Source organism: Diadema setosum, chromosome 22 (genome assembly GCF_964275005.1).
Source record: "Diadema setosum chromosome 22, eeDiaSeto1, whole genome shotgun sequence".
In the NCBI taxonomy this organism is placed as follows: Eukaryota; Metazoa; Echinodermata; class Echinoidea; order Diadematoida; family Diadematidae; genus Diadema; species Diadema setosum.
The window spans coordinates 28,588,718-28,610,598 of NC_092706.1; the positions used below are offsets into that span (position 1 = coordinate 28,588,718).

General features: G+C 41.0%; 1 protein-coding gene across 2 annotated transcripts; it reads right to left on the reverse strand.

Moving 5' to 3' along the window:
* Window positions 1–881: 881 nt before the first annotated feature.
* On the reverse strand, window positions 882–21,654 carry LOC140245057 (uncharacterized). Of its 2 annotated transcripts, none has more exons than XM_072324653.1 (13): window positions 21,526–21,654; window positions 18,841–18,942; window positions 17,460–17,736; window positions 14,950–15,398; window positions 13,646–13,770; window positions 12,042–12,326; window positions 10,002–11,251; window positions 8,290–8,345; window positions 6,936–7,029; window positions 6,071–6,295; window positions 4,928–5,133; window positions 3,382–3,684; window positions 882–1,661 (listed from the first exon to the last, which is right to left on the reverse strand). In XM_072324653.1, exons 1-13 carry the CDS (start codon window positions 21,613–21,615, stop codon window positions 1,644–1,646), a joined length of 3,480 nt encoding a protein of 1,159 aa, XP_072180754.1. In that variant the 5' UTR covers window positions 21,616–21,654; the 3' UTR covers window positions 882–1,643. The 2 variants fall into 2 exon arrangements, with proteins under 2 accessions (XP_072180754.1, XP_072180753.1); XM_072324652.1 differs by having other exon boundaries at window positions 14,950–15,401.
* Between the last annotated feature and the right edge of the window lie 227 nt (window positions 21,655–21,881).

Sequence of the window (21,881 nt, forward strand, 5' to 3'; positions counted from 1 at the left end):
CAAGTTTGGTGAAAGCTGCTTCATCCAGTTTTGAGTTATCACGTAAAAAGATAAATTTTAGGATTTGACCTTGATCTTTGACCTTTGACCTCTGTCCAATTTCAATGAAAAACTAATCAAGTAATTGTCCCATCATACATCATACTCCAACAAAGTTTGGTGAAATTTGCTCCATCCAGTCTTGAGTTATCGCGTAAACGGATACAATTTCATGATTTGACCTTGATCTTTGACCTTTGACCTCTGTCCAATTTCAATGAAAAACTAATCAAGTAATTGTCCCATCATACATCATCCTCCAACAAAGTTTGGTGAAATTTGCTCCATCCAGTCTTGAGTTATCGCGTAAACGGATACAATTTCATGATTTGACCTTGATCTTTGACCTTTGACCTCTGTCCAATTTCAATGAAAAACTAATCAAGTAATTGTCCCATCATACATCATCCTCCAACAAAGTTTGGTGAAATTTGCTCCATCCAGTCTTGAGTTATCGCGTAAACGGATACAATTTCATGATTTGACCTTGACCTTTGACCTTTGACCTTTAACCGATTTCACCCAAAATCTTATCAAATCATTGCCCCATCATACGTCATACTTGGACCAAGTTTGGTAAAATTCCAGTAAATATTACTCAAGTTATCGCGTAAACGAAAGCGGACGGATGTACGTACGGACGTACGGACGGACGGACGGACGGACAACCCGAAAACATAATGCCTCCGGCACCACTTCGTGGCGGAGGCATAAAAATGTTTCAAATTTCCGAATTAAAACGGACTATAATTTTAAGTAGGCCAGCATAGGTTACAACACAGTTGTGGTGTACGCTACTTATCTAGCTACATCACTGGGTCTGCAGCTGTGTACATTAAAAAAAAAATTGTCTCTTCCATATCCAGCTAAATCCCCTATCTGGACGAGCACAAGTCCCCATGTGGCCGGGTAAAAGAGGTCGGACTGTAAAAAAAAATTCAGATTTTCTGGCAGCCTCCTGCAGAATACGGGAGGCTGGGCAGCCCTGCACTTCCAGGTTTGCTGAGTGCCAGGACATGACACAAAACCGGGCACGATCAATTACTATCGCTCTTCGAAGCCGAGAAAACAAGGTCAAAGAACTAAATTTCAAGGAATCACATCACCCAGTCAGTACATGCACACTACGTTGCGTTTACGCTTTGTGACACCGATACACGCATTTTTTTATCAAATACTTTCACAACTCAATTATCTATTCGACGCTAAGTTATGGAAAGACTTACAATTCCACATACATGTTTCTCATGTACACTCATGACATACATTTATTGCTTTAGTGACAGCATGGTACTCATAGAAAGCTTAATATGTTTTGTTTCAAACTATTCATGAAACAATGAATTAGATAATCATTTGTAAAAAAAAACTTATCACAATAAAACTTTCAAGAAATATCAACTATGTCAACTGACTATGAAAAGGTTTGTAGAACGTGAACATTTCAGAAGCTTGTCAGGACAATTAAGGTTTATTGTAATGCTTCTTTACATTGTGGTTAATACAAAACAATAATTTAGCACATTTAATCATTAAAATAAAGATATTTAATTTATCTATGATGTAACTTATAACAATAACTTTAACCTCCTCTCTGACAATGATCAGGATTTCCTGCATGTCTGTGAGAAACGGGGGATAAAAAGATGGAACAAAGAGGAAAATTAGAAAGGAATGAAGTGACAGATGGAAAGAAAGAGAAAATGAAATGTGAAAAAGAGAGATTAGTCACAGTTCAAATAAAGATGAAAATAATTTACAGAGGTTAATACTGTATACCTAAACATATGCACATATGGACACACAAAACTTATATAATATCATGTTTTGCTTTGTTTTGTTATGTTTTGTATTGTTTTGTTCTTGTTTGCTTGTTTACTTTGCACTTGCCTTTCCGATGAACATTTATATGACACTGTAGGCATCACCTTGTGAAACTTTTGGTGATCTTCCTCAAGTACTGAAAATACAATTAGCGTATTGTGGACTACACCATATGGGACCGACAACACAAAATATAGGAACTAAGTGAACTTGCAAATAGAAGGTTAAGAGATTGTTGTTTCTTGTTGTTGTTGTTTTTTGTTTTTGTTTTTGTTTTTTGAGCAGGGTGAGCATTCCAAACTTCATGGAGGACATTCATGCATCCTTCATTGTTAGCATGATGAGTCCCTTACCACCCATATGATTGATCTCTTCCTACACATTAATGTAAATACGCATTCACAAGTGATATCTCTTCATGGTGACAATCCAGTAGTAATCATTTCAGTATAACTGGTAAATCTTCTCAGATCATCATCTTTTTATTCAGTGAAAAACATCGTCTTTTATTCAGTACATGGAAATTTCCCTTCCGCCTACAAAACATCACTGAATCACTGAGCCTCATAATCTCTAATTGTTTGCCTTAAGGTATGTTACTGTTTTCATTGTTCAGCGATGAGAAGAATGCAAAGTCAGATAGCAAGACAATAGTGACAAGAAAGTTCCACACAGTGTTTGTTAGATGAAGAATACAAGATGATGGTCAGGAGTTGGTTATCCTCAAGGACCACACACAGTATACCTCGTATAAGTCAACATCGCATTCAATTCAAAAATAGCGCAAGTTGACCAAAATGACAACGTCCTGAAGTTTTCTTTTGCATAAGTCGCCAGATTATCCCTGGTCCTTTGCATGTTGACTTGCACGAGGTTTACTGTATTTTTTTCTCACACACACAGAACAGGCATAGGCCATACTAGGGAAATGAAGTATGAGCAGAATGGGTAGAAATTCAGGGATATACAAGGAATGGTTCAAAATCATTGATATGGGGCTTTGTTTTGAGGGGATGCACTTCCATGGTACTGTTTTACCATAGTGCTCCTAGTAAGTTTGAAGACATATGCCATTGAAACTATCCTCAGTTTTCTATTCTTGATATTTTTCTCTCTAATCGTTATTTCTAGCATCATACATTTAACTTCTTGACCATCATATCAGTAAAATTGCCCATCAAATCAGTCATGCGGGGATGGGTTCGTCAATCCAAAGGGGCATTCATATCAACCCCTCCTGTCTATTGTTCGCTGATTGGCACACGCACTAGAGTGCTCTATTTGCTGATTAGCACACATCTTGAAACTTATTGCCAATTAGTAGAGATTACCTAATCCCCTTAACCCCTTTCTTTTCACCATGGCCTTCCTGTTGGATTAAGGCACGTTGCTACACCTGAGAGCTTGCTAACTTTACAGCTGGGTCAAGTTTGGAGGGATCACTAATAGGCAGATGAAAAGGCTTGTCAAAATGGGCAAGGTGTCTGGTCGCAGACAGAGTTAATCTCTGTGGCTTACCTCTGGAGGAGGCGGTTCTATAGGTAGAGGGTTCGCCTGCCTTTTTAGAGGAAGTTGCCGTTTGATGTTTTGTTGCAGCTCTGGCGAGTAGTAGGTGATACCTCCTACCTCCTGAGATCCTGGATGCCGATTGCCTTGCATGTTGCCGTCGTCGGGCGGGGCCTGCTGTCGTTGGGGTGGAGGCGGCTGGTGGGATGGTGGTGGTTGTTGCGGGGGCGGCTGGCCCGACGGCTGTGGGTGTGGTGGACCCTGCTGGGGAGGGGGGCGTGACGCACCGTGCTGACGAGGGGGAGGAACAGATTGCTAGTTTAGGAAGGAATAATTTCAGGGAAATAACGGAGGTCAGAAAGTAACAGCCACATGTTCCTGGTACAATCGTGCATTTAAAAATTATATTTGTGACACACATTCCTATCAGTTGGCTTCTGTGTTGACAGATATGAAGCTTCAATCAATCTAGTTATCCAAAGTTTATCAGCTAATACAATCTTCACTATTCAACAATTGTGTGTTTGACATTCTGAAGCATAGCTTAAGTATAATAACTTATTTACAGACTACTGATACTTTTCATTGAATTCCTTTAACTCACACGACTGCATTTCACAACTGGCTCTACGTGCCTCACAATCATTGTATGTGAATACATTTTATGGCTTCAATTTTATGCATAACTCCTGATATGCTGACACAAATAATCCCCTCGATGCACCTTCAAATTATAACTTTGACAGCTATTAGCCCAATCCAGATACATTGTATATGGTAATTGGTATCTCAGAACAAGTTTATTATTATTATACCTGTTATAAAAATATATAGTATACCTTACAACAGAAAATACTTTCACTTCGAGATTTCCACCAACATCATTTCATTTGGGCTTGTTCATTTTTTTTTTTAGGTACAGCCTGTGAATTATGCTGTGCTAATTTATAACAGCTGTAAAACAAACTAATCATGTAAGTCATGGCTGAGTGACACCTTAAGACAAAACCTCTCTACAAGGTGTGCACAGTTTTTTAGCGACATGACCTCCAAGCACAAAGTTCATAATGATTATAACAGATCAGTTTTGAGACTTGTCGATCAGCAGGTTAAAGGCATAATTTACCATTTGGAGATGAAACAAAACTCAAGCATTAGTGCTTCAAAATAGTTCTGAAATGTGATTTAGGGATAGAAACGGCCAATGTAAAAATTTGAACCAGTATAATCGATGTTAAGCATTGTTATATATACAAAATATGAACAATAGTTATAATAAAAATGTTTCCAGACTAAACCGTCTACAGTTACGGTTTAATGAGAAAAATACTGATATCTCCTTATACTTTAGGCTTTATTGCAAAAATTTTATATGGTAGGATGTTTTGTGATACAACAGACCTACACATATGCATCAAATGTGATATCTTGAACATTTTTTTAAATCACTGCTCCCAAAGGTAAACAGGACCTTTAAGATGTTGGGATGTGCAAAACGAGGTAAGGAATATGAAACGCCAAACTTGCCAAAAACCAAATGCCACTTGGCGTCACTTACCGGAGGTGGGACTGCATAGTGCTGCATGGGTACCTGGGAGCCAACCATGGGGTAGTGGGGCCCCATAAACATGACCGGCCCGCCCATGAACTGAGGGGGTGGGAGCTGGTTAGGGGGAGGGGGCTGGATCATCTGAGGGGGAGGGTGGTTGGGGGTGTGGAAGAATGCAGCACTTGGTAGGTGTCCTGGTGCTGGTGGCCGCATACCTAACAAGGAAAAATACAAAAATATTAAGTGAATATAAAATAGAATTAAATAGATACAAAGATAGATAGATAGATAGATAGATAGATAGATAGATAGATAGATAGATAGATAGATAGATAGATAGATAGATAGATAGATAGATAGATAGATACTGTATACGCCATATATAAAATAGCGAGTCTAAACTTTCGCTATCGGGACTTCCCGACAATCTCGCGAGTGGTTAAATTCGGAATCGTGGAGTACTGCACTGAACAAAGAAATGTATATGTGTGCGTATACATTAATATCAGATTATTTTCGCGTGTCTTCAATTTCGCAAATAGCACCTGACTCGCAAAATTCACGAAAATAAAAACCTCGCGAAATATTCGGCGTATACAGTAGATAGATAGATAGATAGATAGATAGAGAGATAGATAGATAGATAGATAAACAGATAGACAGAGAGAGAGAAAAAGAGAATCAATTTAAGCCCCTCTTTGAACAAGTTCCCATTCACATTAACAAGGACTGCAATTGATTTAATGCCTTCAAGATACAGTTGTATTGAAATTTCTCACACTTTAAAGGAAATTCCACCCTGAAAATTAGTTCGTGTGAATAGAAGCAGAAAAAGAAGAGGAACAGGCCAGTGAAAGTTTGAGCAAATTCCGTTTTGCCACTATATTGACTTGAATGGACACACTGTAAAACGAGGAAAGTTCCCGTGCATTTTGATATCGCGAATTTCGCAAGAGCCAAGATTCGCGGAATTAAAATGCATGTGAAAGTTCTTGTCTACACTATATGCATTGAATGTTAGAAGCAACTCGCAAATATTTCATGAAAAGAAAAAGGCTGTCGGCTCCAATTCGCGAAAATTTCATGCCGCGAATATATATTATCTTACAGTAGTCTTTTCTCCAGACCCCAATGAAAGATGCTGCAACTCACCAGGGTGTACTTCATGTTGGATGATGACGTCCTGTGAAGGTGGAGGATGGGGCGGCGGTGCCATCCTCTGCTGGGCCTCGGGGCTGCCGGCCATCCCGTGGGCCTCCCCTCCCCTCACCGGCGTGGGGTGGTGCACGTGGTGAGGGGGTGAGGTCATTGGTGGTTGGAGGGGTGGAGTTTGGGAGGTGTAGTCCCCCTGCCCCTGGTTTGGCTGGTATCCATGTCCTGCAAACATACATAAGGGTCAAGCACATGTTCTAAGGGGCTGATAGTGAGAACGTTTATTTCTCTGTTTTATTTATTCATCATCCATTTGCTTGTAAACATGTCTTCCTCTTTTCCTTTTCTCACACGGCAGAGGGCAGTTCAAAAAATGGCAGTTCGAGTTCAACAATGAATATTTTGCCTTCAATAAATACACAAATGAAAGGTAATCAATCAAAAACAAACCAAAATTAATGAATCCGCACCAAAAAATATAGCTGGTTTACAACCCATGGACTGCCTGTATTTAAGATTATACTTGCAATCAAATATCAATTTTGTTGTATACATTACATAAACATACGTACAATACAACCATTTTTTAATACTCCTCTTCATCACTGTAAATATTGTCAGACAATCCAGAACAGAATGTGAGAATAGCTTGTTTGAATTTTTCTTTCTTCTTTTTAATGCAAAGCAAAGTAAACATAGGATAAGCACACTCTTTATCTAATAGTGGTTGCTCCAAAACACTTGTTGTTCGACTGTCAACAACAACAACAACAAAAAGGCATCTTGCTTTCTCAAGTTTGGCCATCAAGACACAGGTCCTGGTGCAATGAGGCCCCATGTGGAAGGCAGGCTCCCCTGTTCTTACCTCTGGGTGGCTGGCTCTGGTTCTGAACGTTGGTGTGGGGACCTTCTGGGGCACCCCTCTGCCTCTGGGAGGAGTACCTCTTAGGCCTTCCCCGCTGTGACAGAAATAAGAGAACCACAATCAATGACTTGAAGGGACATTCCAGACGATTTTCATAATTTCACATCATGTAGTACATAAATCGAGAGCTCCATGTGACATAGATTTGTGGAATTTATTGTGGTCCTTGAGCAGAGAAACCACTAAACTGAAAATCTTAAACAAACTACACAGAACCGTGTTGATGACATCAGAGCCTCATATATTTCAGAAATGTAGCAGTGTAATTCCATTACAATTCCACTTACTCAACAAGTTCACCTGTGAATAATCTGTGCATGCCTTCTTCTTTTGTTCTGCTTCCTTGAGCTCCAACTCCTGCATTGTTATGGTGAGGCTGCCATGTCATCATCCTTGTTCATTGCAATTTGTTATAAATTTTGAAAACATTCCCATTCCTCATCCCAATCACTATAAATTCTGAAACTCTGTACTCAGTTTAACTAATTCATAGTTATTCAAATGTAAAAGTCTGAAAATAATCAGGAGGTCCTTTAACCATTTTCTATACAAATAAGTCCAATGACCACAGATTTCTCAAACATATCACTGGACAGGAAAGAAATGCAGCACACAGGTCATCAATCAAGGTAACTGAGTTGACAGGTGTAAAAAATCAGGAGCTGTCTCAACTGTTCCCGTTTGGACATGTTGATACTATAGACAATTCTTTTGAGGGTGGAAAAGGGCTAGCACAGGCCTAAATTGTAATATCTCCTGCAGGGGTTGTCTTGATTTTACTGTACACCAATGGACAACATTTTTTCTTCATTTTGTCAAGGACTGTAACATTCAACAGACACAAATTCTTTGGATACGCAGGCTATTGCATTTAAAAAGAAAAAATCAAATGGTCCTGAGAATTCCACAGTGTGCTTTGAACCCACTTTCCCACAATAAAGAGAACTTGATGCAGGCCAAGTAAAGTGAATGAGCACTCGCCTGTTAAAATATGTGACCTTTGCCTAAATGCTTGTTTGGTGTGTAAGTGGGTGGAATATCTTTTTGTTTTTAGTCATTGCCCTCTTCAAGATGTGCTTAATTCATATGCACCGAGATGCAAACAATGTTAAACATTATGATGACAGTCAGCCATTTATTGTTCTCCCCCCACAAATTTCCCACTTATAAAATTTACTCCATTCTCACAGCGATGGAAACAGACGATACAAAAAAAATACAATTGATGTAATCCCATGAAATACATTGTCCGTCAAAATGCCTTGGATCCTCGGCATCAAATCTGATATCTTACCTCTCTCCTGTCGTATCTTTCCTGCCTATGATCACCTTCAGGACCTTGGACTGGGACTAAAGGAAAGATCCAATGCAATGGGTTAATCAACATAAATCCCTCAAAATCAAGGTTTATCGTGAAATACACCAAAGTCAACACAAAAACAGGAATACAGTGTAGCACTTTCCTATACAAGGCTTAGACAATACAGCACACTGCTGTATGTGTAAAAGTTACTGCATGTTTTACACTGTCTACATAAACTATATAAACATACTTGAGCCACAAACCACAATGATTACTATAATGGGATATGAAAATTGAATATGAAGCGAAAGTGTGATAATACAAAAGGGAGAGAAGACACATGGACGCTTTGTGTGTACAGTGGAACTTTGTTACAGCAAGGTCAGATATAGCGAGACACCTGATGTAACAAGATAATTTTGCAGACTGTCCCATTCCTGTTATATACGGTGTTTTCATCCCTGATGTAAAAAAGAATAGCATGTACCCGATACAATCAGAAAATTTCAGCAGTCACAGGCAGCTCATTAAAATGAGGTTAACCTTATCAGGCACCATGAAATGATCAGAGCATTAATTTAGTAAATGCTCTGGCATACTCTCTGAAAGATGCATACCTGCTTCAAACGAGATTACATCCCATCTCACCACAGATTGTCCACAGAGCTAAATCTAAACTATATTCCCTCATGGTTGTTCACACACAAATGCAAGGCTTTGATCAGATATTGGTAGTTATTACACCAAGTATGTTCCAATCCCCCATCCCCTCCCAAATTTGAATTCAAGACAATTCATATCTGAAAATGCTTGTTTAACCACTTCAAGAAACATGAAGATCAGTGATTGACCTGATTACCAAACTTTTTTCCCATACACATTAGTAGTGTTTGGACAAAGGTAACTTTCAGACGAAAGAAAATATCTCTTAAAATTATCACTATGAATCATGATTGCAATCATGTTCTGAGTTACGGCCCTTACAGACGCTAAAATGCTAAAAGCAAAGCTCTTTCAGATAGAAAATCTCTCTTGTAATCATGTTCATTAATCATGATTGGAATCCTGATTTGAGTTTTGGAGTTACAAGCTTCCTGACCTGGAAATCAAACTCACAAAGCATGCCTGCAGCACAGGCAAGTTGCATCACATTTTGCAGTCTTTGAGCAGAAGTACATGTAAATATAAGGTCGAGCTGAGCTCCGCCTCCTCAACCATGTTTTGGAGGTTTAAAAGTCTTACAGACAGGAAGCAAAATAAATCAAACAAATCAAGATGCAATAACACCTTCAGACCTCGATTTGCTAATTGCACTTTTAAGGTCCTAGAATCATGATAATGATAATTATCGAACGCAACTTAAGAACTATCTCCATTACAATCATGATTCTTGAAAGAGAGATAATAGATTATGATTACAAGAGACTTTTCTGCCAGCTAAAAGGGGGAAAATCACTTCAGAGACAGATTACTAACATGGTGATCTTTGTTCAAAGCTCTGCAAAATTGACAGCATGATTTTTAACACTCTTATGCATTGAGTGCGTATTAGACTATATCGAGTATTGTCATACAGCTCAAAGCCAACACAATTCAACAATTCTTTTTAGCCATTACAAAGTAGAAAGAGCATCTTTAATATACTTATGGCATTGTCATTGTCTGTTAGTAGCTTTGAGGACGAGAAACAAAGTTTCCCCTACCTTCCACGCCAACAGGTTCAATGACAGGCCTCATCTCAATCTTGGACTGGACGTCGTAGTCGGAGTGAGCCCAGCTGGTGGCGTTCTCCCCCTCCTTGATGTTTGCCTTGAGCTCCCTCACCAGCTCCTTGAGTCCCTCCATCTCCTTTTCGTCCACCTCCTGGGTGTGGGCGTTCTCCTCCTGGCCCTCCCGCGCCTCCTGCCGTCCCGCCCGCTGTCGACGATCTCGGGAGTACGCCTTGCTCTCCCGCTGCCGCCTGGGCTGCTGCTCGTCATGGTCTCTGCTGCCCGCCGGCTCCCTGCTGTTCTGCGCCGGAGCGTCACCAACCCCATCACCGTGGGATGGCGGCCACTCGGCGGGCGCAGGAGACTGCCGCATTGTTCTTTGTGAGTTTGAGTCTTGCCTACCTTGGTTGGTAGGGGTAGTTCTCTGATAGCCTTTCTGGGAATCACGTTTGTCAACCCAACTTCTATCTTGCTGTGCATAGTCTCCTGAACCCACTTCTGGTTTGTTATAACTCCTATTCACCCACTGCCTCTTGTGTTCTCTGTTCGCGTCCCTATCTTGGGAGACATTGTAATTGTCCCTGTACCGTGGGCCATCGCCACGGCTACCATGTTGCTGATTGCGTCTTCCCTGACCCTGACGAGCGTTGGCCTCATCTGGGTTTCGTGGACCAGTACGCTCATAATCATCCCGATTGAAAGCTGTTCTTTGGCTGGCACCCTGATTGCGTTCATTCCTACGGTTCTGCCGTTCCAGATAGGCATCGTTCGCTCTCTCCTCGGCAGTCTTTCCACTACTTGCACCGCCCCCGTTGATCCTCTCGCCACGTCGCTGGTCAACCCTGCCCTTGAAGCCCCACTTCCTTTCGTAATCGTTCAGATCTTCCTGCTGATCTGAACGGTCGTGCTCTCGTCGCTGACTGTGTCTGCCCTGTTGATACCCTTGCCTTCCTCCCCTGCCTCTGCTCCTCGGCCTCTGGTTTCCGTCTTCCCGGGCATCATTGAATCTCTCCTGCTCATGCGGGCCGTCTCTGGCCTGCTGCCCTTCCCGCTGGATGGGCCTCTCTTTCCTCTCCTGCTGCTCCAGCTGATCCGCCCACGAATTGGCCGCTGCTTGCATCCGACCTGCACGCTTGGGCACATGTCGATTTTGTGTCTCTTCTAATGATGGCCACTCCTCCTCCTCCTGTTCCTCCCGAAAGTCTTGCCTTGGTGGAGCCTCCTGCTTCCTGCTGTAAACTGGTCTGTGAGAGGAAAATGTTCAAATATTAGCATTAGTGTTTTCTCTTCTTTAAAGAAAAAAAAAAAATTATTCTACCAGAGAGATGCTGTTTTGCATGTAGGTTGTGATGCTAGATATCAGTAAGAAATTAACAAATTAAAATATTGAAAGTTCTACTGATCAACGATGTGTCAATTACCCTGTGTTCACATTGGACCCCGAGTCGCGGGGACAGTCACCAGAGGTCTTATCTTTTTTACGACCGACCATCCACACTGCTATCTCATCTGTCCTCGAGCTGTGGGAGCAAATGGGGCTTGGGGCAAGCTGTGCTGCACTCGAAATCAGGCATCGCGCATGCGCACATTTGATGACCACAGCTGGACGCTATCAATTTCGCCCCAAGGTCACTCTCCCATCCAAACCTTGTCCCCGTACCGACTTGCTTGGAGGGGACGAGGGGACAAGTCCCAGCGAGCGTTCACATTATGGTTTTTTAGGAGAAAGTCCCACAGTGTGGGACTTTCCCCACGTCGCGGGGACTAATGTGAACGCAGGGTTACATGATTAAGCATCTAACGGGCATCTCAATAAGAGTGTTTTTGTTGAATTACAGTTTTACAACAGGTTGGAAGTTATATAAAGATAATCACGGAACCCACCAAGCTTCCTCTCCAATACCAAGAATAGAGAAATTTCAGGCAAGCATTTGATACAAAAAAAACAGCTTGAATGCTTACTGCTTTTGCTGTGTGAAATATAAAAACAGACTTGATAAGATTGAGAAAAAAGATCAAAAAGTGTTTTCAAACCTTCTAGGTCTTGATTCCTCATAGTCCTCTCTCTCAACTTCCTCCTCCTCCCTCCTTCGGTATCCTCTTCCACGGCCCCGCCCTCTGCCCCTCCCCCTTCCTCTGCCACGCCCCCTGCCCAGCCCCCTCCTGGGCAGCGGCACTTCCTCCTCCCGCCCCCTCCTGATGTCAAAGCCGTAGATGTCGTGGATCTCCTGCCGCGACTTGGGTGCCTGGTCTTCCTCGACGTAGCGATCGTGCCGCCACCTGTCCTCATTGTTCCACAGCTTCTTCTTTTCTTGCGGTCTGCGGAAGAAGACGAAGGACAAGGATGCCACTAATTTTTGGTACAGGAAAATAGATGCCACTTCCACAGGCATGGCAAAGTCAGCATTGTTTTGCTCTCTGACTACTGTACGAGCTGAAATTTTCGCGTACAGATATTTTCGCGAATTGCTACTTAGAGGACATTTTCACGTGTTGTTAATTTCGCGGTTGCGAGGGTCTCGCGCGTTTTTGTTTTCGCACATTGTTATTTTCGCGTGTTGTTATTTTCGCGGTTCAAAGGCGATTCGCGAAATTCGCGAAAATAAAACCACCGCGAAAATTTCAGCTCGTACAGTATTAAATCATATGGTGTAAAAGGGCAAAGTCAAAAAGTGCCAGAATGGGTACTGGGTGACTATGGCTTTACAAACTCTCCATATCCTGTAGATCAATGACAATCTAGAGAATTCTTCTACCAATATTTCTCTGTGGAATGCTTTTTGAAGGGTGTTAATTTCCAAATTATATGAAATGTTTTGAACCCATGTAAGACTTATGGGCTACAAGTAAATATTTTGTTGAATGCACAAATGTCATGGTTTGATAGTGGTAAAGGCCTGCTAATTTCCAAAGATTTGCCTTTGAAGTTACTTTTTATTGATAAGTTCACAATCCCCCACACAATAAATTATCATAGATTATCATACGACAATGTGACAAAAACACATTAATACTGCATTTTTTAGTTATCTGAGCAAAATGTTAATATTGCTATTGATTCCATGAATGTTAAATCAGCTTAGCTCCCAGTGCTAGCTACATGTTGATACCACGTTTGGCTGCCACCTTTGCCACTCTCCAATTAAGCCTGATATTCATCATACAATTCAGTGCAATACAGTCATGTGACTTCTCGCATAGAACCACTTCCCACAGAGAGATCTATCTAATTTTGACTCGCTGGCCAACTGCGCAAGGTTTGAACAAGCAGAACCGATTTCTCCCTGTGCCAACAAGTGAACAAAAGAATTTTATGTACACAAATCACGGTGACAATCAAAGTAAGATGAACTTTAAATGCACAGTGATATTCCTTTGGCAAAGAACATCCTTGAATTGGGATGGATGAAGTGGCCAGATCAGTTTTGAATAGAATTTCACTTTCCAAAGCTTGAGATTAAGGTAAATCAGGATTTAATACCCAAAACAGATCATATGCACACACATAATGCATGTGACTTTACTTACGTGTTTGCCGACGGAAATCATTTATCCTAACATAATACAGAAGATATCAGAATACTGTACATCAGTTTCCCTAGTAATTTATTTTTCAACAACTCGCAATATATACTCACTTTTTCTCTTCTTTTTCTCCCTCATCATCTGACATTCTACTGTCATGCATGTAGAAAGGTCCTTTCCTGGGTACAAACTGGGGCTTCTTTCTGTCCTCATCGTCATCCAGGTCCTGAGGGGCTTCCTGTATGTATTGGAATGGAAAATCAAACTTAAAGAATCTCCTTCTTGGTTTCAGGATGGTTTAATGTGACCCTACGACCTTTGTCATCACAAGACTGGTCATTGTCAGAGCAAGAGCTGATCCTGCAAACATCTGCACCCTCAAGCTAGGCTACAGAACTTCTGATAACAACAATAACAAGCCATGTTCCACATAAATGTATCCCCCCCCCCCCCCACCAACACGAATATTCCTAATATCTAACATTTTATCAGCATGGTGGAAGAATTGGGAAATTACTCAACTGAGATCTGAGAGTTGGACCACTGCAGGGCTGTCACCAAAAGTGATGGGCAGCTAGAGTTCCCCATGCTACACCTCAACAGCAAGTCATAAATGATATCCAGCAGGGAATGCGGTCAGTAGAACTCACACAAGAAGTGTGCTGCAGCAGACTATAACAGCAGGAACAAAGTGGGCAGCATCACCAAAATAATGGGAGCCTAGCTGACCAACCTTGCAATGTCATACAACATTTGAATGAAATCCACTGAATAATAACATCCAAATTACTGCACTGCTAATGGTAATCTGGTCAGGGTAACCTTTAACCCTGTAAGAAGAAGAAGAAAAAAAAATGAATCAAGAGGGCAGCACCCTCGAAACCTACTGCGGTCTTCTTGCAGTCCACTAAATCAACCTCCTTTACCTATAAAAGTTGAAACAGTGAAAGCACTGTCACCACAATCAAAAGGTAGCTAGATTTCTTTCTTTTGTTTTTAAGCCATGATACACTTCCATAGCATCGTTTCGAGAGCAATCCTGTAGGAAAGGCAGCTGGTACAGCACACATGATACTGTGGAGATTAACTCCCAGAAGTGGACTCGTCACATGACAAACTTTGCAAAGTTTCAGCTGCAAACACTGAAACTGCACAAACTTTCGTAAAGAATGGCAGGATTCAGAAAATTTCCCTATTTTTAGCACGAAGTTTGTGCTCAGACTGGCCAAACTTTGAGAACACAAACTTTAAGACCTCAAACTTCAAGAAGTTTTGCCAAAGTGTGACTGCGGCTATCATCAACATATCACAGCATATTCACTGATCATCTCATCCCCATACAAAGAGCTTTCCTGGTCTACTTCTAGATTGCCTCTCACCTCCTTCTTACCACCATCATCACCATGTTATGACTTACCTCCCCATCCCCACTGCGCCTCTCCTCATCTGGTACTCCATCCTCCTCTTCCTCCTTCTCCTCCCCGTTGACATCCTCTTGGCCATCCTCAGGGACATCCTCTGGGACATCTTCTTCACCATCCTTTACATTTTCATCTTCCATCTCTTCCTCCAACTCCTCCTCCTCCTCCACCTCTTCTTCATAGTCCTCCTCCTCCTCCTCGACCTCCTCCTTTTCTTCCAAGACTTCTCCTTCCTCCCCTCCTTTGTTCATTCTATCCTCCTCCACTGCCTCCTCCTCTGCCTCCTCCTGCTCTGCTGTCTCTTGGTCTTCTTCAGCAGCAGGTGCCTGAGCATCTTCTCTCTGGTCTATCACATCCGCCTCTGGGCGTTCGTCACTATCCGCAATCTTGTCAGCCACCTCATCTCCATTAGCGGTCGAAGACACTGCAGTCTCTGCCTGCACTTCTGCTGTGTAAAGTACATAAAAACAGATGTACACTGTAAATAACACATATCTCTCTTTTAGATGGTAGAAAAATCTCTCTTGTAATCACGATTATAATCTGTATTAGATGAATCACGTTTGTAATCGAGATATTTCTCGCGTCTGAAAGCAAATCATTACAATCATGATTCTAGAAATTCCATGAGCAAATTGAGGTCTGGAGGTGCTTTCTCTTCTGAAATGCTTGACCTTGGACTACACCATAATTGAGATGGAGTTTAGCACAACCCTACATTTACTTCCACCCACAGACAACGCAAAATATAATGCCATCTGCCTACACTGCACTAGCTAACGCGCACTTTGCAAGTTTGATTGACAGGTTAGGAAATTCCTACCTCCAAAACTCAAAAAGGTAGATAAGATTACAAATGCGATTCCTACACATGATTACACAAAGATTTTTCTACCGTCTGAAAGAGCCAATTTTACAAAAGAGCGTCTGAAATGTTGGTAACTCGAAACATGACTGCAATTGTGATTCATAAAGATGATTACACGGATATTTGTTTTTATCATCTGAACAGGCTGATAATTGCCAATGCATATCAACCAATACATACTTTAAAGTAAACGTTGGGAGGGAATCCCAAGCATCAATTCTCACTTGGATGTCCTCTACATTTCTGTCAAGTGCACCAACACATGCTATTGGGTATTTAGAAGAATTTAGTACCAACATATCAAATTCTTGCTCTGCTGGAAATGGGGTCAAGGAAATAAATGAGAGATCCTCATTGAATATGTCAGGCATAATTAATCTAGCCATCTTCACACATAACTGGTAGCATCAACAACATCACTTTCAGTATACACTGTATTTGTGTAAGACATAACATTTTAAATTTGCTTTATGAGGTACATTTTATCAGTTTGCCCTTTGGCCCAATTATTTCCAGGTGATATGAGGCATTCATGGATATGTGTCACTCTGTGTGTCTTTGTAATGGTCAAGTTACAGCGTATGTGATGTCTTGAATATAATGGGGATAAAAAAATCTATTGGCTCTCACAACCTTTCCGAAAGTCGGTCTCTCTGTGCTTTACTCACAAAATAATAAAAGCAATATCAACTTTCACCCAAAAGTTCAAGTATCACTAAAGTATAAAATACTCTCTTTTGATATCAGAGTCTCTAAAGGAATTCAACTCCCCATACTCTGTGTTTCACATTCATCTATCATTTACCAGATGGCACACTAAGATAACAAATTATCATACACAAACATACAAATACGCTTTATAGTTTTTTGGGGTAGTGACTAAGATAAGGATGTCACCGTTTTGCTTTGGGAATGGTCATGGGCCACTCAGTTATGGACACTTGAATGCTTTACACAATTCTATCAGTCAAATATTGACTGACTGGGAGATCTGTCCTCTAAAAACCAAAGGTTAATCAAATGAAAATAGTCACTAAAAGTGTATAGATAAAAGGATCTTTTTAGTTCCACACACCATTGTGTTGGTGACAGCAGAATATCAATCCTGGTAATACACAGGAATAATTTTTTTTTTTCGAATATAAGGGCCCCTTCACTAATTCTATTTCCTCTACAAAGCCTGAAGAAGCAATTAAGGGTTACAATAGAATGAAACAAAATGGAGAGAGATTAAAAAAATAAAAAAAAGAAAGAAAGAACTGAACTGAATATCACTTTGTCATTTCCAAACTGTGACCCATACTTTAAATCATACATTCTGGGCCTATTTTAAAACCACTCACATCCATGGAACATTCAGTAGAAGTCTAGCACTCGCAACATTAAGTAATAGTGTGGCCGCTATTAAGCCGTTATTTTTGCGTACAGATATTTTCGCGAATGAGGTCACAGACATTTTCTCGAGACATTGTTTTCGCGAATTGACATCGCGGCTATAAAACAAGCGCACTACTACTCCAGCACATGGCGACATTCTTGCATGTTATTGAATTCGCAGTCTAACAATGATTCGCAAAATTTGTGGAAATAAACCCTCCCAAAGATAACAGCCTATACAGTACTTCATTTGGACATTACCTGGGGAATCAGGAATCGTGCTTGCTGGTGTTGCTGCAGGCACCTCCTCATTCTCAGAGATCTCTCTGACTTCTGGTTCTGATCTCTTCGGGTCACCAACCTCCTCCTCCGCCATGGGCTGGGAAGAGTCTGCCTCTACCGCCTCTGCTTCGGCCGATGCTTCGGTGGCAGGTGCATTTAAGGTGGAAGACGAAACAGGTGGAGATGCTGATTCTTGTTCAGCCGATCCACCCCCTTGGCCAGTGTCGTTGGCTCCATTCGAAGTGCTTGGCAAGTCCTGGTGCCAAAAAAAGGAACATCAGAAATGACCATACACTCCAGCTATAAAATTGCAATACATCCATATGAATAACCATGCAGAGGTACAATTCAAAACTGCACTTGCAATATTGTATTTCTTTTCTTTTCTTTTGTTCTGATTTATTTTGTTTTCTTCATTATCAACATGTAGATGCTGCTCCTTTAATGACCATACCGTACAAGCAAAGACAAAGACCATAGCATGATACCATGGGCACTGCCAATGACTGCATCAGATTTCTCCAGTATTAAAAAAAAAAAAGGAAAAGTCACAAAAGTGACATTTTGTGAAATCTGTAATAGCTTGCAGACAAATTTGGGTATGTCTCATTTGAAACTTTTCATCACCGTCATCACAAGTATCATCAACATCATCATCATCATCATCATCTATCATCATCATCATCATCATTATCGCCATCATAAATGTCCTCCTCATCAACATCGTCATCATCAACATCATCATCTGCATTTGCCTCTGCTCTCCTCAAGCCCCAGGGTGAAATTTTGTTTGCAGCTCACTTCCCGACAGAAGATTGGTGGCATTGACAGTGAAAGTAATGACCATTCTTGAATATTCTTTACACCGTGTCCACAAGATTGCACTGGCCTGGCCATGGTGGACCATGTGACATGAACTATATCTGAGTGATGCTAAAAGCTCTCTTCAGAAATGTCTACAAGAAATTGAATAGGAGATTTGTAGGGAGTACACAATTCTGTTTCTGAAGACACTATACAGTAAACTTAAAAGACTCTTTGCACATCTATTTACTTGTTGTTTTTGTTTTGTTGCTGTTGCTGTTGTCGCTGTTGTTGTTGCTGCTGCTGTTGTTGTTGTGTTTTTTGGGGGGTGGGGGTTAAGCATCTCCATGTCTACACATCAAAATCTGGAAGGCTCCATGGAGCAATCAGAAAGATACTATTATGTATTACATGCATCTCAAAAGTAGAAAATAATCTTAAATGTCAGGACACAAAGAAAAAGATCATAGTTTAACGACAAAATCTTTCAAGTTTACAGGGACCCTCCTGCAGAATCAAGGAGTTTTATAGCAGCTCTGTACTATGCACTCATTACCTCTGTGTTTTGTGCAGCATTCACTTCAGTGGAATTGTGTCCTCCCTCTTCAGCACTCTCATAATCAGACTCTTCATCTTTGTCTAGGATGGTGTCACTCTCCTACAGGGAGGAAAAAACATGGATCATTGTCAAAATCATTTAATGTTTACACGATGAGCTGCTATAGTATAATCTTACATGAGAATATACACAACAAAAGATAGTTTTGCTCTGATATGTCATCAAATAGATACCCATTATGATTTATACAATTGACAGTACATATAGACCTGGAATTTCTTTTTAATTTCATTTTGTATTGGTTTAAATTCATTTTGTTTGTTTGCTCGCTTGCTTTGTTTTGTAAGTGTTGTGTGTATGTGTGTGTGTGTGGGGGGGGGGGGGGATACGCAGGTCAACATTACAAGCACTTTTACACAATGTACTGTTATATCACAGACATAATTATGTCCAAACTCTCACATACCTACAACCTGTAATGTACTCCTCTCCTATTTCGAAGAGAAGATTCACAGAACACATAACGTGCATATCAATATTTACCCTCAGGAGGACTGTTGTATGTTACTGTGAGCAAGATTACAAAATGAACGAGGGGTTAATGGCAAATGATTAAATGTTGATCAATAGTTCCAATGTACAGTATGACCACTGGACTGTCAGTAGGAACTTTTCTATCTTACTATCCATCTTTAAAGAGGGTTTTCTGTAAGCTACATGTATTAAAGACAGACCCATGTGATTTAAATTCCAACTCACCTGGCCGGTTTTTGTAACGTGCATGTTAGATAGATTTCTAAGTCATTACTCGGCTTGTCTTTTCAACAATCTCAAGTTCACATTCTGGTACTTACAACCTTACAAGTTTGTTTTGCTCATGATGTACTACTCCTACTACTATAGTCCTAGAGAAGGATCACATAATTATCTGATCAACACCCTGTCATGATGATGAAAGAAAACAACATGCAGAGAGATGGGGATTGATTGTGATTCAGCAAACCTGCCAGAAAGCCTTCACATAAAACATAGGTCGTCTATTCTGATACTGCATGCCATACAACATGTAATCTACACCACAAGGAGGGCATTCCGTAAACCCAGAGAGGTAGTCTCCACGGAGGAACAATCCCCGACGACAAGGTGGTCGATCTTTCGGTCAAGGTCCGGGGTTACCGGTATCCTGTGTTTATAGATCTAGTGTGTGTGTGTTAGTGTGTACTTTCTCTAAAGTAAGGCCAATGGCTTAGCACTGCCTGCCTACTTAGGGTTAGGGTTGTGATATGTTTTTAGGTTTAGAATCTAGTTTGATGTGGGGATTAGGGTTAGATTATCTAGGACCTAGGGAGTAGGGTTATGTTTGTGAATAAAATTTATGTTTGTCTTGGCATGCAGATATTTCATGGAATATCGGGGGCAATTGTCGCAGAAGCAAATGTCATCTGGTCATGGAGCCGACACCACAAACTACAAAAAATTGTAGAAACTAACATATAAGTTAGAGATGTAACATTACTCATTAGATCTAACGTTAGTTGAGGAGCTGAGCAGTGATGAGATAAGCATTGAGAGTCTTTCACTCCATTCTAGCCTATTGTTGACTAGAAATAGCTAGGATGTCACGACGAAGATCTTGCGCAGGGACTTAATGGTCGCGCATAGCGAAACTGCGTGTAGCAAGCAATATTACGCGTAGGACTAAGCACAAAATTTGCCGATGCGCCCATGGAATAAACATACCTGACAACCGCTAAACATGAGAAGGAAGCAGGCAAGAAATTTTGATTTCGAACAAATTTTTCACTAAATTTCCAATTTTTTCGAACAAATTTTTCACTAACGAGTTAAATTTCCAATTTTTTACCTTGTAATTTACGTACCTTAGCTTAAAATCTGTTTTAACGTTAAGGATGTTGTAGCCTAGACATGTCGTCTCGCTTGTCTCGTTCGTAGCCGATAGAATTCGTAATTTGTTCGATCGATCGTTTGTAATATTCTACGAAAGCCAAAGCACGTTACAGCCGCAGAGAGGGGCAGACACCCACGCATGAAACTACATTCATAGGGCAGCTGCGCTGCGCGACCTTTACATACCCCGAGAAATTGAACGCATAAAATTAAGTCCGACATACAAACGGCGACAGCGCACTACTCCATCATTGTATCATCAGGAGATTCTGGGAGGTGATTTTTCTGCATTTTCGTGATATTTATTGAGAAATTCAGGTACGACTGTGGAATAATTTCTATTATAAGAGCATCACAAATTTTCGTGCGCAATATCTTGACCCCTCAACCATAACTGTTAAGATTAGATTTATTATTAGAATACTAGTTAACTACATGTAGGTGTACAAGTCAAGCAGCATGCTGGGACATGGAAGACGCTATATTCGTTCTCTGTGAATGTGGTCTCGTTAAATACTCGTTACAGGCTCGTTACTAGCTCGTTACAACCAAAAAGGCTAGGCCTACTCCACGATCTGCAAATGTGTGTGGATTACACCATAGTGCACGCAGAGCTAGTATGCATGGCGTACTCCACTGCACACTGAATCAGTGAATGCGAACGTTGCGTTGGGTTGGTCCTTCGACCGACGATATTAATTAATTTCGCTCTACTTAATCACGCGAAAGAAATAATGTGAGAGACCATGGAGTTATACTGCTGTTTATACTTACATCACCAGAACTATTTGAGTCATTATCTGCTCCCTCAACAGTCTCACTGTCATCCAGTCTTACTCTTCTCCGACGTCGTCTGTCCGCCATTTCGCGTACAGAAATCGCAAGTTCTCTGAATCCTGTAGCAAGGTCCCTATGCATGTAATGTACCAAGTACAGCAGTTACAGGATCAGAAATTCCCTGCTGGCACTGACTGTGTGTCGACTGTTTTCTGTAGTACATATCTAGCTGAAATGTGCGCACGTTCTGAGCAGGAAGTGATACGGAGATTCAGTGTACGGATACCACCGAAGTGCAAACCGTGGACAGCGGCAGCAGCGCTTACAAGTTGTCATTTTCAAGACCTCTGCTA

Coding starts and splice junctions, on each gene's coding strand:
- LOC140245057 (XM_072324652.1), bottom strand. CDS start 21,615: ATGGCGGACAGACGACGTCGGAGAAGAGTAAGACTGGATGACAGTGAG. Junction 6,296..6,935: donor CCAGAGCCAGCCACCCAGAG/GTAAGAACAGGG, acceptor GTATGTTTGCAG/GACATGGATACCAGCCAAAC. Junction 5,134..6,070: donor CCAACATGAAGTACACCCTG/GTGAGTTGCAGC, acceptor TTTCCTTGTTAG/GTATGCGGCCACCAGCACCA.